At 44.7% G+C, this 18,842-nt stretch overlaps 1 protein-coding gene across 4 annotated transcripts in view; it reads left to right on the top strand.

Annotated features, from left to right (window-relative positions):
• LOC137024668 (mycocerosic acid synthase-like polyketide synthase) overlaps positions 1-17,542 on the top strand; it is a 34,820-nt gene extending 17,278 nt beyond the window's left edge. For 3 of the 4 annotated variants that reach the window (XM_067392467.1, XM_067392468.1, XM_067392466.1), the window contains 4 exons: positions 10,179-10,339; positions 10,777-10,983; positions 11,071-11,252; positions 11,356-17,542. In XM_067392467.1, the coding sequence (XP_067248568.1) occupies positions 10,179-10,339; positions 10,777-10,983; positions 11,071-11,252; positions 11,356-16,914 (6,109 nt within the window). In that variant the 3' untranslated portion in view covers positions 16,915-17,542. Of the gene's footprint in view, positions 1-9,437; positions 10,058-10,178; positions 10,340-10,776; positions 10,984-11,070; positions 11,253-11,355 lie in introns of those variants that run through there. The other variant, XM_067392469.1, reaches the window with a different exon arrangement.
• The last annotated feature ends 1,300 nt before the right edge of the window (positions 17,543-18,842 follow it).

Below are 18,842 nucleotides of genomic sequence, written 5' to 3'. Positions count from 1 at the left end.
GTTTAGATTACAAATTTCATTCACTTTAGAGGAGATTCTTATTTCTCTTTTCAGTTTTACTTATTTATTTTGATTTGCCATGTTACTATTTTATTGGTAATATGTTTGTTTGAGCTAAGGATCGTTATGCCATGGTTCTGCTCATACGTTAAGCCTACTACTTGATGTAATGTTATCTATATGTTATATCATGAGGATATTTTGCTTGAAGGGATTGAGGATTATATAAGGTAAGGTGAAATAAGGAAGTGTGCAAAATACTTAGTTATTGTTCTAGGGGGTTCGGCTTTTACTGTAATGTTTTTTGAGGGTTGGGTTGATTTAGTGGGAGGGTTGGGTTGATTTAGTGGGAGGGTTGGGGTTTTTTATGGGGTGGTGTCAGGCTGGCTTTGCACTTACATTTCTTGTTCCCTTGTTTTTATGTTGTTTTACTTTTTGTATTTTTGTATTTTTTTTTTTCATTATCCGATCACATTCCTCTGATTTGTACTTTAATGCAGTGGTTCTCAACTCCAGTCCTCGGGACCCACTGCTCTGCACATTTTGTATGTCTCTCTTATCTGACACACTCAATTCAGTTCATGAAGTCTCTCCTAACGAGCTGATGATCTAAATCAGGTGTGTTAAATAAGGGATACATACAAAATGTGCAGAGCAGTGGGTCCCGAGGACTGGAGTTGAGAAACACTGCTTTAATGGGTAGAGAGTTGAGATTTTTGAGTTGGAATGTCAAGGGCTTAAACTATGCTGTGAAGAGAAAAAGAGTTTCTTGCAAGAAACTCATTTACGTAGTATGGATCAAAATCATCTAAATCGTGGATGGGAGGGGCAAATCTTTCATTCTTCTTTTCAGGCAAGGGCAAGAGGTGTGGCTATTTTGATGAATAAAAATATACCCTTTGTACCAAATGATATTATATCAGATAAGAATGGGCTCTATGTAATTGTTGTAGGCACATTATGCGATAAGAGTTTAACTTAAGCTAATTTTTATGCCCCAAATTTCGATGATGTCAGTTTTTTCAAACATACTCTTTCTCTTATTCCTGATCTAAATTCCCATTCTCTTATTATTGGGGGAGACTTTAATTGTTGTCTTGATCCGGTGATGAACCGTTCATCATCTAAGCCATGCAATGCAGGCAAATTCTCCATTTATCTAAATAGTTCCCTTTCGATACTTTACTCGTACTGCGTATGGGGAAAGGTCTCCCTTTTTCCCCGCTGCTGAAGCCTTTTTCAATAACGCAGTGTAACTGCACCGTCATTGGTTCACTCATAGACAAGTTGTTGAACCAATGGCGGCGCGGCATAGCTGCGCGGCCTATGGCGACAAAGCGCGCGAATGTTCCCGCCGAAATGGGCGGGGTTAAGGGCTATATAAGCGGGCGTTTCGCCATAGGACTTCAATGTTTTCTCCTTCAGCGACGACCTCTACTTCTCTTCGCTGATCTCCGCCTGAAGCCGAAGAAGCTCGCCGCCTTCCTGCTCTCGCTGCCGTCTGAAGTGGCTCCCGCAGCGGACTCGCCTGGACTCGCCGGTTGAGGACAGCGCCGGCGCCCTCGCAGACTGCAGCTTCCAGCGCCGTCGCAGAGTCGCCGCCTCCCGCTTCCCGCTCCCGGCCGCTTCCTGTGCGTCCCCTGTCGCCATCCGGCGCGCCGCCTGAGAGCTTCACCCGCGGCTTAACGCCGCTCTAAAAGAGCGATTCAGCGGTTTTAACCGCTTCCAGAGCTTCCGCGGCCCTCGCCGCTCTAAAAGAGCCACCCAATTGCCGTTTTCATGGCAGCGGCGTCTTACGATGCCCCGCCACTCATGTGGTACGTGCAGGGCCCCCCTGCACGACGACGATGGACACAGCGAGTGTGTCGCCTGCCTGGGCAAGCCCCATGCGGACGGCGCGCTCGCTGGAGACTCATGCCCGCACTGCGAGTGCATGAGTCTCGCTTCCCTGCACTCGCGGGTCGCCTTCTTCACGGAGGGCGATCTCGCCGCTCGCGCCCTCCCGTCTCCTTCCTCCCGCGAGCCGGCTAGGAAGAGACAGCGGGGTAGAGCGACTCAGCGCCCGGAGTTGAGCGAGCTCACGCCGGCCCAGCCCCCGCGTGCCTCGCCCTCTCCTCCTAGGGAACTCTCTCCCGTTCTGTTCTCCCGCCCTGAGCAGCGTCCCTCCGCGGAAGCAAGTGACCTCGTCTCATTCGGGGGAACGGACGACGAACAAGATGACTCCATGTCGCTTGCGGCTTCCGAAGGGGAAGGATGGGCTGGCGAGCCGGAAGACCCCGCTCCACCACCTCCCTTGGAACCCATTGAGCATGGCCAGGGCATGGATGCCGAGCTCTTCCGCATCCTGTCTCGAGCCGTAGAGGAGCTGGACCTCGAGTGGGCCCCTCCAGAGGAGCCGTCTCGCAGCCGCCTGGACGAATGGTTCCTGCCAGGCCGCCGCCAAGCACCTTGCCAGCGTTCAGCGCCCTTCTTTCCTGAGGTCCACGAAGAGCTGACGAAGTCGTGGCGCGCTCCTTACTCCGCCCGCCTCCACACTACGCACCGCTCCACCCTCACCGCCGTCGACGGCGCCGAGCAGAAGGGATACGAGCATCTGCCACCCCAAGACGAAGCGGTGGCTGCTCACCTCTGTCCTCCCGCGGCTGTGGGTTGGAAAACGAAGAGGGCCCTTCCTTCCAAGCCCTGTCGCACCACTTCTACACTGGCTGGACGGGCTTACACCTCGGCGGGCCAGGCTGCCTCCGCACTCCATACCATGGCCATATTTCAGGTCTTCCAGGCCAAACTCCTCCGCTCATTGGACGAGTCTGGAATCGACGCGCCGGCTTTCAAGGATCTACGCAGCGCCACTGATCTTGCCCTGCGAGCCACGAAAGCTACGGCCCAGGCCATTGGTCGTTCCATGGCCAGCCTGGTCGTGTTGGAGCGCCACCTGTGGCTCAACCTTACAGAGATCAAGACGGCAAGACGGCCTTCTTAGACGCCCCGGTCTCTCCTTCTGGTCTCTTCGGGCCTGCAGTGGAAGGCTTCACTGAGCGCTTTACTGCCGCGCAGAAATCGTCTCAGGCTATGAGGCATTTCTTGCCAAAGCGCTCCAGCTCCGCTTCTGCGTCTAGCCGCCCCAGGACTGCGCCGGCTCAGCAGAACAAGCCAGCCCCACCTGCAACACAGGCAGCGCCACCCCAGGAGCATCGCCAGCGCTCGCGCCCTGCGAAGCGCCCTCCCTTCCCGAGACGCCAGGGACCCCGGCCCAAGATTGTGCTGGACCCGGTGCCTCCGAAGTCGTCCTGATTCGTCAGGAAGGAAGAGGATGGGGGATCGTCCCGTTACGACCGGACTGCCCCAAAAGCTCCCATGAGTAATTTCCCCTCCGCCTCGTTTATTTCCGGGCGTGGGAAACATGCTCCAAGTGACAGCTGGGCCCACACCTGTTGCGCCCACTCCAAACGCCGTTTTCACGGTGAACTATATTTTACCTCATCACAAAAAGAGCAAATTTCCTCTTCCACCCCTCTCGGTGTACGACCCCCTCAACGGCGGTCTGTCACCAAACATCATTCAACCCCTTGCCACTCGGGCCGAGGCCTGGCAGGCCATCCCCGATGTGTCAGAATGGGTTATGGGGATCGTAAACCAGGGCTACTCGCTCCAGTTTGCACGACGGCCCCCTCGCTTCGCCGGGGTGCTTCAAACATCGGTCAATCTGGGCGACGCTCATGTCCTCCGGGCCGAAGTTATGTCATTGCTGGAAAAGGGAGCTGTGGAAACAGTTCCCCCATCAGAGAGCGAGACAGGCTTTTACAGCCGCTACTTTCTGGTCCCCAAAAAGGATGGCGGTCTCAGACCCATCCTAGACCTCAGACTTTTGAATCACTCCCTCATGAGACGGAAGTTCAAAATGCTGACGCTGAAGCAGATCCTCGCGCACATCTGCCCCGAGGACTGGTTCTGCTCGCTGGACCTGAAGGATGCGTATTTTCACATCCAGATAGCCCCCCGTCACAGACGATTCTTGAGATTCGCATACGAGGGGGTGGCGTACCAATATACGGTCCTGCCCTTCGGGCTGTCTCTGGCTCCTCGCACTTTCACCAAGTGCATGGACGCGGCTCTTTCCCCTCTGAGGCAGATGGGAATCCGGGTTCTGAATTATCTCGACGACTGGCTCATCTTAGCCCGTTTGCAAGACGAGCTGGAACACCACAGATCCGTGCTCCTCAGCCATCTACAATGTCTGGGTCTCAGGGTCAACTTAGCCAAGAGCTCGCTATGCCCCACTCAACGAATCTCGTTTCTGGGAGCAGTTTTCGACTCGGTCCGTATGACGGCAGTAGTCTCGCCAGAGCGCGGCAATTCAGCAGCTCACAGCATCTGTCACGAACAAAGCCTATCTCCCTCTGAAGTTTTTCCAGAGGCTGCTAGGGCTGATGGCTTCCGCCTCCCCGGTGCTGCAGCTCGGCCTTCTTCGGATGCGGCCTCTTCAGTACTGGTTGAAGTTCCGGGTTCCTCCCAGCGCCTGGCGGCACGGCCGCTTATGTCTCAAGGTCAATCAGGCCTGTCTTCTAGCCCTGAAACCTTGGATGGATCCAGTATGGTTCGAGCGCGGAGTCCCTTTACAGGCGGTCTCACGAAGGACGGTGCTCTCAACAGACGCCTCCAACTTGGGCTGGGGCGCTGTGTGCGAGGGCAGACCGGCCTTCGGCTCGTGGAGCCACGACGAAAGCCGTCTACACATCAACTGTCTAGAGATGCTAGCAGTGATGAAGGCCCTTCAGTTCTTTCAGGCTTACTTGACGGGACGTCATGTCCTAGTTCGGTCAGACAGTATGACTGTGGTGTCATACTTGAACCACCAAGGCGGTCTCTCGTCCAGCCGCTTATGCGCTCTGGCGAAACGTCTTCTGGAATGGGCTCTTCCGAGGCTTCAGTCGCTCAGAGCGACTCATGTTCCTGGCAGGAACAATCTGGGTGCGGACATGTTGTCACGGAGCAACATCCCCTCCGACGAGTGGATGCTCCACCCCCAAGTGGTCCTCAAGATCTGGGAGTTCTTCGGGAAGGCAGAGATAGACCTCTTCGCCTCAGAAGACAACTCTCATTGCCCAATATTTTTCTCGAAGGAAGTAGATGCTCTGGCCCACACATGGCCCAGCACGCTCCTTTACGCTTTCCCTCCGATCACACTGATCCCCCAGGTCATCAGGCGCATCAGAGAAGACCAGCACAGAGTCCTTCTGGTCGCCCCGCTTTGGAGGAACCAGGTTTGGTCCTCAGAGCTATTCAGGCTCTCCCTGGGAGCCCCGTGGCCGATTCCCCTGAGACGGGACCTCCTCTCTCAGGCAAACAGAACAATCTGGCACCCACAGCCGGAGCTCTGGGCTCTGCACCTCTGGTCCCTCGATGGGAGCCGACTAGCCTCCCCGGGGACGTCCTAAATACCATTTCTCAGGCTAGAGCCCCGTCCACGAGACGCCTCTACGACCAGAAGTGGTCAGTCTTTGTTGATTGGTGTTCGGCACGCAACATAGACCCTGTGGAGAGTGACGTATCTTCCATACTGTCTTTCCTCCAAGAGCGCTTGGGAATGGGGCGCACCCCTTCCACGCTTAAGGTTTACGTAGCAGCCATTGCGGCATTCCACGCTTCTATTGCTGGCCAGCCAGTGGGACGAAACGGGCTTGTGATCCGTTTTTTGAGGGGTGCTAGGCGATTGAATCCTCCCCGCCCTCTCACTGTTCCCCCCTGGGACCTCTCGTTGGTCCTCAGGGCCTTAAAGGGAGCCCCATTTGAACCAATGGGTTCAGCCGACCTCAGGCCCCTAACGCTAAAAACCGCTCTGCTACTAGCACTAGCATCGGTTAAGCGTGTCGGCGATTTGCAGGCTCTCTCTGTGAACCCTGCATGCCTCGAATTCGGGCCTGGTGACTCTAAGGTCGTTCTGAAACCTAGGCATGGCTACGTTCCTAAGGTGCTCTCAACTCCGTTTAGAGCTCAGGTCATTTCGCTCTCTGCTCTTCTTCCCTCGGCGGACGAACTGGAGCTGGAGCTACTCTGCCCAGTCAGGGCATTGAGGACCTACATAGAGCGATCGCGGTCCTTTAGGCAGTCGGATCAGCTCTTTGTTTGTTTTGGCGGCCGCACCAAAGGGTCTCCGGTCTCGAAACAGCGCATCTCCCGTTGGATAGTGGATGCTATTAACCTGTGCTACTCCTCACTGGGTACTAACTGCCCCATAGGAGTCAGGGCCCACTCCACTAGAGGAATGGCTTCCTCGTGGGCTTGGTCCAATGGAGTTTCCATCCAAGACATCTGTGAGGCGGCCGGTTGGTCTTCGCCGCCCACCTTTGTCAGGTTCTATCATCTCGATGTGATTAGCGGCCTCCGACGAGTTCCGCTTCACTCCATCCCAGGAAGTATCTTCCTTAAGTGTAACCATGGGTTCGGTTAGGCTTTGCCTTCTTGCTTGTCTTCTTGGCCCCCTCTTGGTTGACCAAATGCAAGCTATATCGTTCCCAGCCGTGGCACAGCGTGGTTGAATTCGTTCCCCATACGCAGTACGAGTGAAGTATCGAAAGGGAACGTACTCGGTTACTAACGTAACCTCGGTTCCCTGAGATACGGAACGAGTACTGCGTCACTTGCCGTGCCACGAGGCTGCGGCTCAGGGTCGTCGCTTCAGTCGATTGACACTGAAGTCCTATGGCGAAACGCCCGCTTATATAGCCCTTAACCCCGCCCATTTCGGCGGGAACATTCGCGCGCTTTGTCGCCATAGGCCGCGCAGCTATGCCGCGCCTCCATTGGTTCAACAACTTGTCTATGAGTGAACCAATGACGGTGCAGTTACACTGCGTTATTGAAAAAGGCTTCAGCAGCGGGGAAAAAGGGAGACCTTTCCCCATACGCAGTACTCGTTCCGTATCTCAGGGAACCGAGGTTACGTTAGTAACCGAGTACGTTTTTTTTCCTGAATATGATCTGTCTGAGCTTTGGCAGCTTTTGTACCCCAAAAAGAGAGAATATTCTTTATTTTTCAAATGTCCATCACTCTTACTCTCTGATTGATTATTTTATTCTGGACAACGGTTTAATTCCTAGAGTTCGGTCTTGCACATATCAACGTCTTATTATATCGGACCATGCTCCTCTTATTCTTGACATGACCTTTCTGAATTTGCCTTCCCCTAGGAGGAACTGGTGTTTTAATTCTTCCCTCTTGGCAGATAAGAATTTTGTTTCCTTTGTTGCTGACCAAATTTCTTTTTTTCTAAGTGTCAAAAAACTGGCCGAAGTTTCAGATTCAATAGTATGGGAGGCCCTCAAGGCATATATAAGAGGCCAAATTATTTCTTATGATGCTAATAAAAGAAGGCTCTCTAAAGAAAAGCAAAAATTCTCTCTAAAGAAAAGGCCTCATTAATATGCAAGTCATTTCAGGTCATTATTATGTGATTCTTTTGTCTTCTCATGTGTAAATGACCCATTATTCATGATGATTCACGCCTCCACACATACTGTGTTTCTTGACAAAAAGTGTGTTACAAAAACTAAATCAATATATTGTTTTATATGAAGGAGTAGGCAGCATAATTTTTACATAATTCTGAAGCAAAAACTCTAGTCTACAATCTCCAATACCCAGAAGTCTTATGAACACAGATTTAATATACTTTTTTTGGCCTAATTCAGTGACTTAAGTTTTTTGTTTTTTCAATAACCACGCATAAACGTTATTCCTTCAAAAACACAAACATGTACATACATGTTCCTCACATATTATGGTAGCCTAGTTTGTGCTGAATACAGTGTAATGACACTTTTGCCATTAATATGTTTATGAACTAGCCCTAACTGAAAAAAGCACAAATGTCAGGGCATGTCAAAACTTCTCCAAGCCCCAAATCAGCCTCAGACTCCAGAGGGTTAAGGTGGTGGTGCTCCCTAAATTTCTTTATCTTTTTTGTTGTTTACCTCTATTTATTCCCCTGTCATTTTTTAAATCCTTGGACTGTTATTTCTGCATTTATTTGGAATGGTAAGCACCACCGCCTGCATTAAGCATACCTTCAGAGGTCTAGAAGCAATGGTGGTATGTCCTTACCCAACTTTAAGTTTTACTACTGGGCAGGGAACATACGAAACATACTGTATTGGTGGCATTATCACCTATTGCCCAATAGACCATCCTGGGTGGACATGGACATAAATGCCCACAAGCAAATTTCCCTTCCAGCACTTCTTGCAATTAAATTACAATCCATCTCTTGTACTCCGGTTGATTGCCCAGTGGTAAAACACTCGTTGAGGATCTGGACTCAATTCAGGAAATCATTTGGTTTTCAGGATCCTTCTCTTCTTAGCCCTGTTGCCCGTTATCACTTTTTTTCACCTTCAATGCAAGACGGATCATTTAAAAATTGGCTTCCTATGAACAGTTATCATTATGTTTTGGTCTTACTTAGTCAGATTTCTTTAGAGTCTTGCAAATAAGGCATTATGTTAAGTCACTTGTATCAGACTTCCCAGCGATGCCCTCTGAAAATCCTTTGGATAATTTCCTCTCATGTAACATAGTAGCCAAGGGCTTAATTTCCATTATTTATAATTTAATGACCAATTTGGCATCTTCTTCTCTAAATAACATAAAGAGAGCTTGGGAGGAAGACCTTGACAGACCACTTTCTGAAGACACATGGAACTGTATTCTCAAACAGGTCCACTCATCATCAATGTGTGCTCGCCATTCACTTATACAGTTCAAAGTAGTACACAGAGCTCATATATCCAAAGTTAAACTAGCTAAAATGTTTCCTGGTACTCGCCCCATATGCAATAGATGTAAATGTGATGAGGGATCATTAATTCACATGTTCTGGACATGCCCCAAATTAGAGCATTCCTGGCGATCAATATTTCACACCCTTTCGGTGGTTCTTAAACACAGTTTTGAGCCAGAACATCTGGTGGCATTATGTGGAGTAGCTCCAGAGGAGTCGTGGCTGTCAGCGTCTATGTGTAAAGTCCTTGCTTTCTCTTCCTTGTTAGCACGTAGAGCGATACTATTAAAGTGGAAAGATCCCTTCCCACCCACACATACTCAATGGATTAGTGATATGATGTCTTGTCTCTCCCTTGAAAAAAAGTTTTTCCGACCCTTTTAATGAATACCTATTTTTCAAGTTGTGGCACCCTTTTATTGACTATGTTGATAAGTCTGTTTAAATAATGCCCTGTTATTGCCCTTTTTTTTCTTCTCCACCAACCCCCCCCCCATCTCTTTTTATATATGGCTGGAGGTTGATGTATGTTAACATATACATGCTTCAGCATAGAGATCAATGCATTAACCAAAGCTGATGCCAGTCATTGGGGTCTACAGTACCCCTAAACATTGAAAGGATATTACGAAAACATTACTCTTTGGACATGGCAAACTATTTTTTTTTCATGAATGACAACCTGATGGAGGACACACTCGCAACCCCAGTGTTTTTAAATTCATTCCTATGGAAGTTGGGCGTCACGCTTGACTTAAGTGCGAGCATGAGGCTCAACCTCCATAGGAATGAACCGAAAATGCTCGCTCTTCTCCACTTGCTCTGCGCCACTGTACATGCACCATCAGTCAGTCAGTCTCTATCGCGCACACTCTCTTGCTGTTTAGTGCCAGTGACTATCCTCATCCTTGTCATCCTCAATAAATAAAGTTCTTAACGTGATGGTGCTAGCAGTGAGTCCGGCGGAGAGAAATCCCCCACAACTGACTGCAAACAGATTCAGATCTGCCTCCATTTTGTTAGCAACACCCAACTTCCAACGATCCAATAATTTCCCGAAGGACGAAATAAAGTCCCGCCCTCTCATTTCAGATGCTGTTTCACTTGGATAGACGTCACAGTAGAGAATAAAAGACAATCGCATCTTTCTCTTCATGACGACTTTAATGTGGGTTTTTTTCACCTTACAGTGAAAGTCAATGAGGTTCAGTGTTGTTTGGAGCCCACTGACTTTCAAAGTATCATCTTTCGTGTTCCACTGAAGAAAATAAGTCATACAGGTTTGGAATTACGTCACATGAGGATGAGTGATGATGATATTGTCCCTTTTGGGTGAACTAACCCTGTAGTATATGAACTCCAAAAGCAATAACCCCATCATTTACTTTATATTCTCTGTAGCTTGAACGAGTTTGACCACAAGTTCTTCGGCATCACTAATGCTGAAACAATCACCATGGACCCTCAGCACAAACTTCTGTTGCAGTGCACCTACAGGGCCCTAGAGGATGCTGGGATACCAATGGAAAAGGCCAGTGGAACACGAACAGGAGTATTTTTGGGTAACATATAAGCTAAATATAAGATAAATAAAGTAACATTTAGTGTCTTAAATCCCAGTGCAGCTGGTCCTGGTCCCAGTATATGCACTAACTGCATGGGAAGTACCTTCGGAACAACCTCTGGTTAAGATGCATTGCTAAATAGCACATAGATTTTCTCAGTAATTCCCCAGTTCACAAGAGGGAACTAACTTGTCCTGACCTCAGCATGTGCACTTGTGCTTTAATTCCTTTGTGTCACGGCACAAATAACATACAGGTTGGCTACAAGGGCTGGTAACTGAAATGTCGCTCGTCAGAGCCCTGCAACTATTGTTGTCTTACGCAAGGCACTTAACCTCAGGTTGGACTGTAATAGATGTACAGTAAGTGGCTATGGATAAAAGCATATCGCCAGCTAACATATCTAACATGTTTTTTGTTTGCTTGTTTTTCAGGCCTAATGAACAGAGACTTTGAGATGAAAAATATGAGGACTAATCCAAAATACATAGACCACACTTGTGCCACTGGTTCTGCTGTGAGCATAGCTGCCAACCGCATCTCATACATTTTCAATTTCACTGGCCCCTCGCTGTCCATTGATTCTGCCTGCTCCTCATCCCTTGTTGCCCTTCACTTAGCTTGTCAAGCCATAAAACAAGGTAGTCTTCAAAAATATGTATGTAAACCCTGTGGATCAACTTTTTTTGCACATTAAGGTGTATAATTATCTGTATTCCACTCAACAGGAGATTGTGAAATGGCCTTGTGTGGTGGTGTGACCTGTATTTTGGAGCCGACCATTTTTGTGACTCTCTCAAAGGCAAAATTAATCTCTGCTGATGGAATGTGTAAACCTTTCAGCAGCAAAGCAGATGGATATGGCAGAGGTGAAGGATGCGGGGTTGTTCTATTAAAGCCCCTGAAAAAAGTAAATAAAAAGATTGTCTCATCTAAACACAGCACTATGACAGCAATGTATCTAATGATAAACTACTGCAAGAAACATCCATATGTTTTCTGTATTTTGACAGGCTTTAGAAGATCATGATCATATTTGGGGTATCATCAGCAAAACTGCTGTAAATCAAGATGGCCACACTGTTAGTCCAATCACCAAACCATCCATGGTACAGCAGGAGGAGCTGCTTAGAAAAATCTACTCAACAGAGACTGACCTGACTAGTGTCCAGTACATTGAAGCTCATGGGACTGGGACTCCAATTGGAGATCCAATAGAGGCAGGCAGCATCTCAAAAGTCATTGCCAAAGCAAGACCTCAAAAGTCAGGGCCACTCATCATTGGTTCTGTTAAAGGCAATATTGGACACACAGAATCTGCCGCAGGTGTTGCAGGGCTCATAAAGGTTCTTTTGATGATGCAGCATGAAACCATTGTTCCAACAATGTTCTACTCCATGGAAAACTCCAGCATAGACATAGAATCTCTCAATGTGAAAATCCCCACCACAGCAGAAAAATGGGTCAGTGACTGCAGAGCAGGGAGGTCAGGAGGAATCAGTAGCTTTGGGTTTGGTGGAACAAATGCACATGTAATTGTCAGACAATGTGTGCAGTCACAAAAGCCAAAAGCTCAGCTGATAAGCAAATCCCATCAGTATTTTGTGGTCTCTGCAGCCTCCGAAAAATCCATGAAAAATATCATTGAAGATACTGCAAAACAGATCAGTGCAGGGAAAATATCAGATCTACAGTCTTTACTGTACACATCCGCATGTAGAAGAAGTCACTTGAAACACAAATACAGGAAAGTATTTCAAACATCATCATTGGCAGATCTGCAAGATAAACTTTCTGCTGCTGTAGAAAAAAAGCTTGTACCATCAAGAACAGACTCCAAGCTAGTTTTTGTGTTTTGTGGAAATGGTGTTACATATCAGGGTATGTGCAAGCAGCTCCTAAAACAAGAGCCAGTTTTCAGAGAGGAAATTGTGAAGATTGAAACTCTGTTGCAAAGCTATAGAAGTTTCAATCTGCTGGAGATGCTGGAAAGTGAATCTGAGAAAAGTACAGTGCTGTCTGATCCAAAGATTGTCCAGCCTCTTCTGTTTGCCTTTCAGGTTGCTGTTTTTAAACTTCTGAAACACTGGGGCATCAATCCTAATTCTGTTTTGGGCGCCTCTGTTGGAGAAGTCGCTGCAGCTCATTGTTCTGGTTTGCTGTCACTTGAAGATGCAGTGAAAGTCATCTACTATCGCAGTTCTTTGCAAAGCACTGTGACAGGAGGCAAGATGCTGGTAGTCACTAATATGGCTGTTTCTGAAGTCTTGAAAATTCTTCCATCTTATTCAGGAAGGGTTTGTCTGGCTGCTTATTACAGCCCTCAGTCATGCATCCTCTCAGGAGATGCAGATGACATTGACAGGTTGCAACAGAATTTGAGCAATTCAGCCAGTGGAAAAGATTTGTTCCATTGTTACATTTTAGGTGTACCTGTAGCATACCACAGTCATAAGATGGATCCCATTTTATCCAAAGTGAAAGAAAGTATAGGCTCATTGCAGGGACATACTTTGGAGACAGAATTGTTCTCAACAGTGACAGGTGCTAGTTTGTGTTCCTCAGATTTTATTACTGGTGAATATTGGTCAAGAAATATCAGAGAGCCAGTTGAATTTGAACAAGCTGTGAAGTCTGCAGCTAAGAACAAAAGGAGTGTGGTATTTGTTGAAATTGGTCCAAGAAGGTCTTTGCAGAGGTACATCACTGAGACTCTGGGAAATGACTTCACTGTGATTCCCTCAGTGCAGCCTGATAAAGATCACGAGACAATGCTTTCTGTTGTTTCCAAACTGTTTGAGCTTGGGATCAAAGTGGACTGGGAAATATTCTATAAAGGTTTTGAGACTGAACCAATTCCCTACCCACAATATCAGTTTGATGATGTGAAGAGAGATGTCTTTGCTTTAAATTTGCAGTTGATTACTCCCACTGGCAACCATCCAGTAGTTACACAAATGGATACAGACAGTTCAGTGTTCAGCTGTGATTTATCCTCTGAATCAGTGGCCTTCCTGAAGGACCACAAGCACAGTGGGGTTGCCATCATTCCTGGGGCACTTTATGCAGAGTTGGGTTTAGCAACTTACATGGCATATGCAAAACCTAAGGTTCCACTAAGTTCTCTGCAGCTCAGCATAACATTCCAGAGTCCATTCGTTTTCACCCAGAATGCCCCAGATTTAAATGTACAGCTGGATCAATCAGATCATTTGGCTGATAACACATGCAACTTCAAAATACAGTCTACTTCTGCAGTCTATGCATTTGGCACAGTAAAAGCAAAACCAGGTAGAAGTCCTGAAGAACAGTTCATTTCATTAGACTGCATTTTCAAAAGATGCACAATCCACATGACTACTGAAGAACACTACAAACTACTAAGTCAAGCAGGATTTGAGTATGGGTCAGTCCTCAGAAATAATGCAGATATTTATTGTGGGGAAGAATTTAGAGAGGCTATATCTGTTGTGAAGGTCCCAAAGAAAATATTGCCTCAATTACATGACTTTCACCTTCACCCTGTGGTCTTGGATTACATCATGCAACTTATTCCTAGAGCTGTAGAGGGTGTATCAATAAGACCCCAATATCCTGTGGAAATAGGAAGCCTGGCTGTATTTGAACCATTGCAAGAGGAGATGGTTGTATATGTGAGATTAGTACATGTGGGAGAAGATGATTTTGACATTTGTGGCTGCTTAGCCAACAAACAGGGTAGGGTGTTAGTTGAACTCAAGCATGGGAAGATCAGAATGCTAGGAAGTCGTTCCCAAGTGGTCAAGGAGTACTTCTTCCACAACAATTTTAGTATAATCTCTGATGTTGCCACATTTGATACACCGATTACGGCACTGGTCTTTTCTGACCAGGTGGGAATTTATAATGCTTTGCAACAGTACTTGGACCCAATATCTAGATACGTGTCTTCTTCAAACAGTAACATGCTGTTAAAAGATGGAATTGAACTTCTTTTGTCAAAACTGAACATTTCAAGTGTAAAGAAAAACTTTCAGGAAATTTTGTTCATGTGGGGTGATGCAGACCTAACCTCTCTCAAATCAGAGAAGGTCTTGGACAGCATGGTCGGGTGTTGTGAGATTTTCCGAAAGCTTGTCAGATATCTCAAGGCACTTAATTTCCCAGGTGATATCAGAGTAATAACCTTTAGGTGCTCTGAGAGGTTAGTGGACCACATAAACCCTGGGTTTGTTCTGTCAGGCATGGTAAGAGCATGTGCAGCTGAATTGCCAGAACTTTCCTTCCAGCTGATTGACATGGGCTCTGCCACTTTTGAAGCCGTCAAAGCTTTGGTTCAGGTCCTCAGATCATACCCCTCTAACAAATATCCAGAGCTGGTAGTGAAGGAGGGCGAAATTCTCAAACCCGAAATCACCCACACACCTTTGCCAACCATGGCAATCTCTTTAAGAAACCTCCACATGTTGGATGAAGAAGTCCTCATTTTGCAAACATCTGACCCATATATAATGACAAATGTGTCAGCGACTCAAATGGATAATTCCATTGAACTGATTCAAGGAAAAAATATTGAGGTTCATCTAAATAAAATATGTGTTCATTCATCAGATTACTTCCCAGTCAGCATTTCTGACCTGAATTATGGTAAGACACTGTACTGGAACAAGCACACAAATGAAAACCATAAGCTCTTAGCCCTTGACTTCAGTGGCACTGTCACATCTGTGGGTAAAGATGTCAGCAAATTTAAAGTTGGTGATCATGTTGTGTCATGTTACCCTGTGGCTGCCACCACTAAAGTAGTTCTTCCAGCAGCTGTTTGCTGCAAAGCAAAAACGCTTTCATTCCTGAATGAAATCCCTTGTGTCTCTTATATGGTATTGGCTTGGGAGATCTTGCATGAGGCTTTACCCAAAGCTAAACAGAAACGGAAATTGGGCATTTTCTCCACTGTTCCTGACTCAGCTTTGATGAATATGTTAATTGCTATTGCAAACAGATCAGGTTGGAATGTCAGAGTGAGCATGAAGGATGATCAGCTGTCTTGTGATTTCAGTGATGTTGTGAGAGCTGTTCTTCTACCTCCTTATAATGTAAAAACAGCTGAAATAGCTAGCAGTGTCAGAGGCATCAAAGACATTGTTCTTGTCTTTGACAACCAGACAGAATTTCCATTCAATACTACAACATTCCGAGGTACAAATAAGGAAGTCTACTTCCATGCCCTCTTCATGTCCCAGATAATGCAAAACGGGTACCTGCAAACGCAAATGCCACACATCTACCGTTGGCTGAAATCCATGCATTTGGACAGAAAGTCCTTGTCTTTGGACGCAACACCTGTTCAAAGAGTGAAATCTCAAGTCACTGATCTTCCATATGAATCGTACTTTAGATGCCAGATCCTACCCATTATCATCCTGAACAGCGAAGACAAGAACCAGCTGTCTGACATTCCAGTGATGCCCAAACACAGTCTATTCAAGAAAAATTCTGTCTATATTGTCACAGGTGGTCTAACAGGGTTGGGCTTCGAGACAGTAAAGTTTATTGCGCAGAAAGGAGGAGGAAACATTGTCATTCTGTCTAGAAGAAATCCAGACCCTCAGATGCAACAAGAGATAGGTCAGGTCAGTAGCCGTTGGGGTTCTGTCATTAAGTCTCTGCCATGTGATGTTTCTGTATCTGAGCAAGTGGAACAGACGATTGTTAATATTGGAAAACTATTTCCATCCAGTCCCATCAAAGGGGTATTTCACAGTGCGGTTGTCCTGCATGATGCACTGATTGAACATCTTGACAAATCTCTTTATGAGAAAGTTATGAGGCCAAAAGTAAATGGAGTGATTAACATTCACCATGCTACCATCCAGTGCAATCTGGATTACTTTGTGTGCTATTCCTCCATGTCTGCCTTCATTGGCAATGCCTCACAAACTAATTATGCTGCGGCTAATACATTCATGGACACTTTCTGTCAGTACCGCAGAAACATTGGGCTTTCTGGACAGTCCATTAATTGGGGGGCTTTGAATCTTGGTCTTTTGTTGAACAAAGTCCATGTCCAAAGATTTCTGGAGTCAAAGGGAATCATGCTTTTGGAGATTCCAGAAATCCATGAAAGTCTTGAGCAGTGCCTCTTGATTAACAAACCTCAACAGGCTGTGTGCAAATTCAACTTTAAAAAGAACTGGTTTAAAATTCTCAGTCAGAACAAATCACTAATGTTGCGGTTGTACAACATAGGTGAGGAAGCCATGATTGAAACTGGAGTGAACATGTCTAGACCTAGACCTGAGGATCCCACAACACCATCCTCACCATGTGATTATCTGAGGTTCGTGATTAGCGAAACGGCTGGTATTGAGGTGGACGAGGTGAATGATGATACTCATCTTTTCAGTTTAGGCATTGACTCAATGTTAGCCATGACTCTGCAGAATCTCATCTTCAATGATAGAGGTGTGAATGTCCCTCTAGTGACTCTGCTGGATCCAAATACCACACTGGCAACTCTCATTAAAATGCTGGAGGAGAACTGTTTAGACAGAAATCAGAGTGAAGATGAAAGCAATTCCACATACTTTTGAGTTGTAATTTGTATTTCTCTAAAGTAATGTTGTAAAATTGTATTCTCAAAACAAGGACACAGCAAATTGAGGTTCTGCAGACATTGTTTATCATTGTTTTAATTTAGGTTTTGATCTTGAGGTCACACTAGGTTTAAACACATTCACTTCAGTTTGCAATACTGTAATTCATACTGAGATGCTGATGATGATTAAGATGATGACTATTTTGTCAGAGGTAACAGCAAATGTTAAATTAAATCCTTAAAGTATGAAATTAAATTTAATTAATGAATAGATCCAAACAATAATATCAGTGAGATTTACAGTCATTTAAAAATACATCATGTTTTGTATGCTGAATGATGTTTAAAATACTGTCTACAATGACAATTGTAAAGATGTGTTAATGGATTATTCACTTTGTAAAGTATCATGATATTTTGAGAAGTCAATATGATATGATCATTTATTAGTAAAACTACAATGAAAGGAGTAACTGAGTAATAAACAGTAAAGTATGTTACGTATGTTAGTACTGTTATGATTAGGAATCAGATGTGATTGTAATAGTATATGATGTGTGGGTATATATATACAGCAACCTTATTACCCAAGGCAAATATCTAAGAAATAAAGAAATGTAATGTAGAAAGTCATCTCTTTTTGTTTACATTTTCATTATATTCAAGATTTTTATTTATTACATAGATCTCTGTATACCTAGTTCTGATTAGCCATTGCATTCTGATTTCAGATATTTTTATACAATGATGCTAAACTATATAATTGTCTGCTGTTGTAGGCAAATGATTTCTGTCATGTTTCCCATCACAATTTTCCTTTGTGATCTGTTGTCATGGTTACACTGTAAAAAAAAAAAAAAAAAAAAAAAAAAAAAAGGTCTAAAAAAATAGAAAAACAATGACATTTTGTTCAATTTACAGCAATATTTTGAAAATACTAAAAATACTGTTGTAAAATTCTAAACCAAACAAAACTTAATTATACAGTAATAATGTTAAAATAATCATAATTATTTGCAGAATTTATAAAATACAGAGAAAACAGTAATACAGATAGCAATACAATGCAGTTAAAATTACAACACGACAGTGTTTCATGCAGATTTTCAATAGTACAGCAAAATCTTCAGAGTTAAAATCCTGGTGTTAAGGACTCTTACAGTAAAGAGTTAAAGTTCTGGGGCCGTATTCACAAAACATTTTATCTTACCACTAAGAGTTCTCCTAAATAGCAGTAAAAGTTCTTAGCTAAGAGTTTTGGTAACACTTTACAATACGGTTCATTTGTTAAACATTAGTTAATGGATTAACTAACATGAACTAACAAAGAGCAATACATTTGTTACTGTATTTACTAATCTTCGTTAGTGTTAGTTAATGATAATACAGTTGTTCATTCTTTGTTCATGTTAGTTCACAGTGCATTAACTAATGTTAACAAGCTTTTAATAATGTATTAGTAAATGTTGAAATTAACATTAACAAAGATTAATAAATGCTGTATAAGTGCAGTTCATTATTAGTTCATGTTAACTAATGTAGTTAACTAATGTTAACTAATGAACTGTATTGTAAAGTGTTACCAGAGTTTTCTTTTAAAACCTATTCACAAAGCTGCTGAGACAAACTTTTACTAAGGAATAGACTGAAGTCTTAAGCTAAGAGTAAGGGCGGGGTTGACCTTGTTGCTATGGACTATACACACAGTGATTGGCTGATGGGGGAGGAGTCAGCGATATTGTAGAATGAGGTGTCATGTTTCCATATTAAAATAAAGGTTTAAAAATACAAATGTTGCCCTATTCAAAATAAAATGTTACCATATTGTTGCCATAAAGGTTTTAAAATATAGGCTAAGTGTCACTAATTAAACTAGTATATACAGTTAATATATATATATATATATATATATATATAATGTGT

Source organism: Chanodichthys erythropterus, chromosome 8, assembly GCF_024489055.1.
Source record: "Chanodichthys erythropterus isolate Z2021 chromosome 8, ASM2448905v1, whole genome shotgun sequence".
NCBI classification, from domain to species: domain Eukaryota; kingdom Metazoa; phylum Chordata; class Actinopteri; order Cypriniformes; family Xenocyprididae; genus Chanodichthys; species Chanodichthys erythropterus.
Note: the sequence above shows the minus strand (reverse complement) of the source record. Positions and strands in the feature narration are given on the sequence as shown.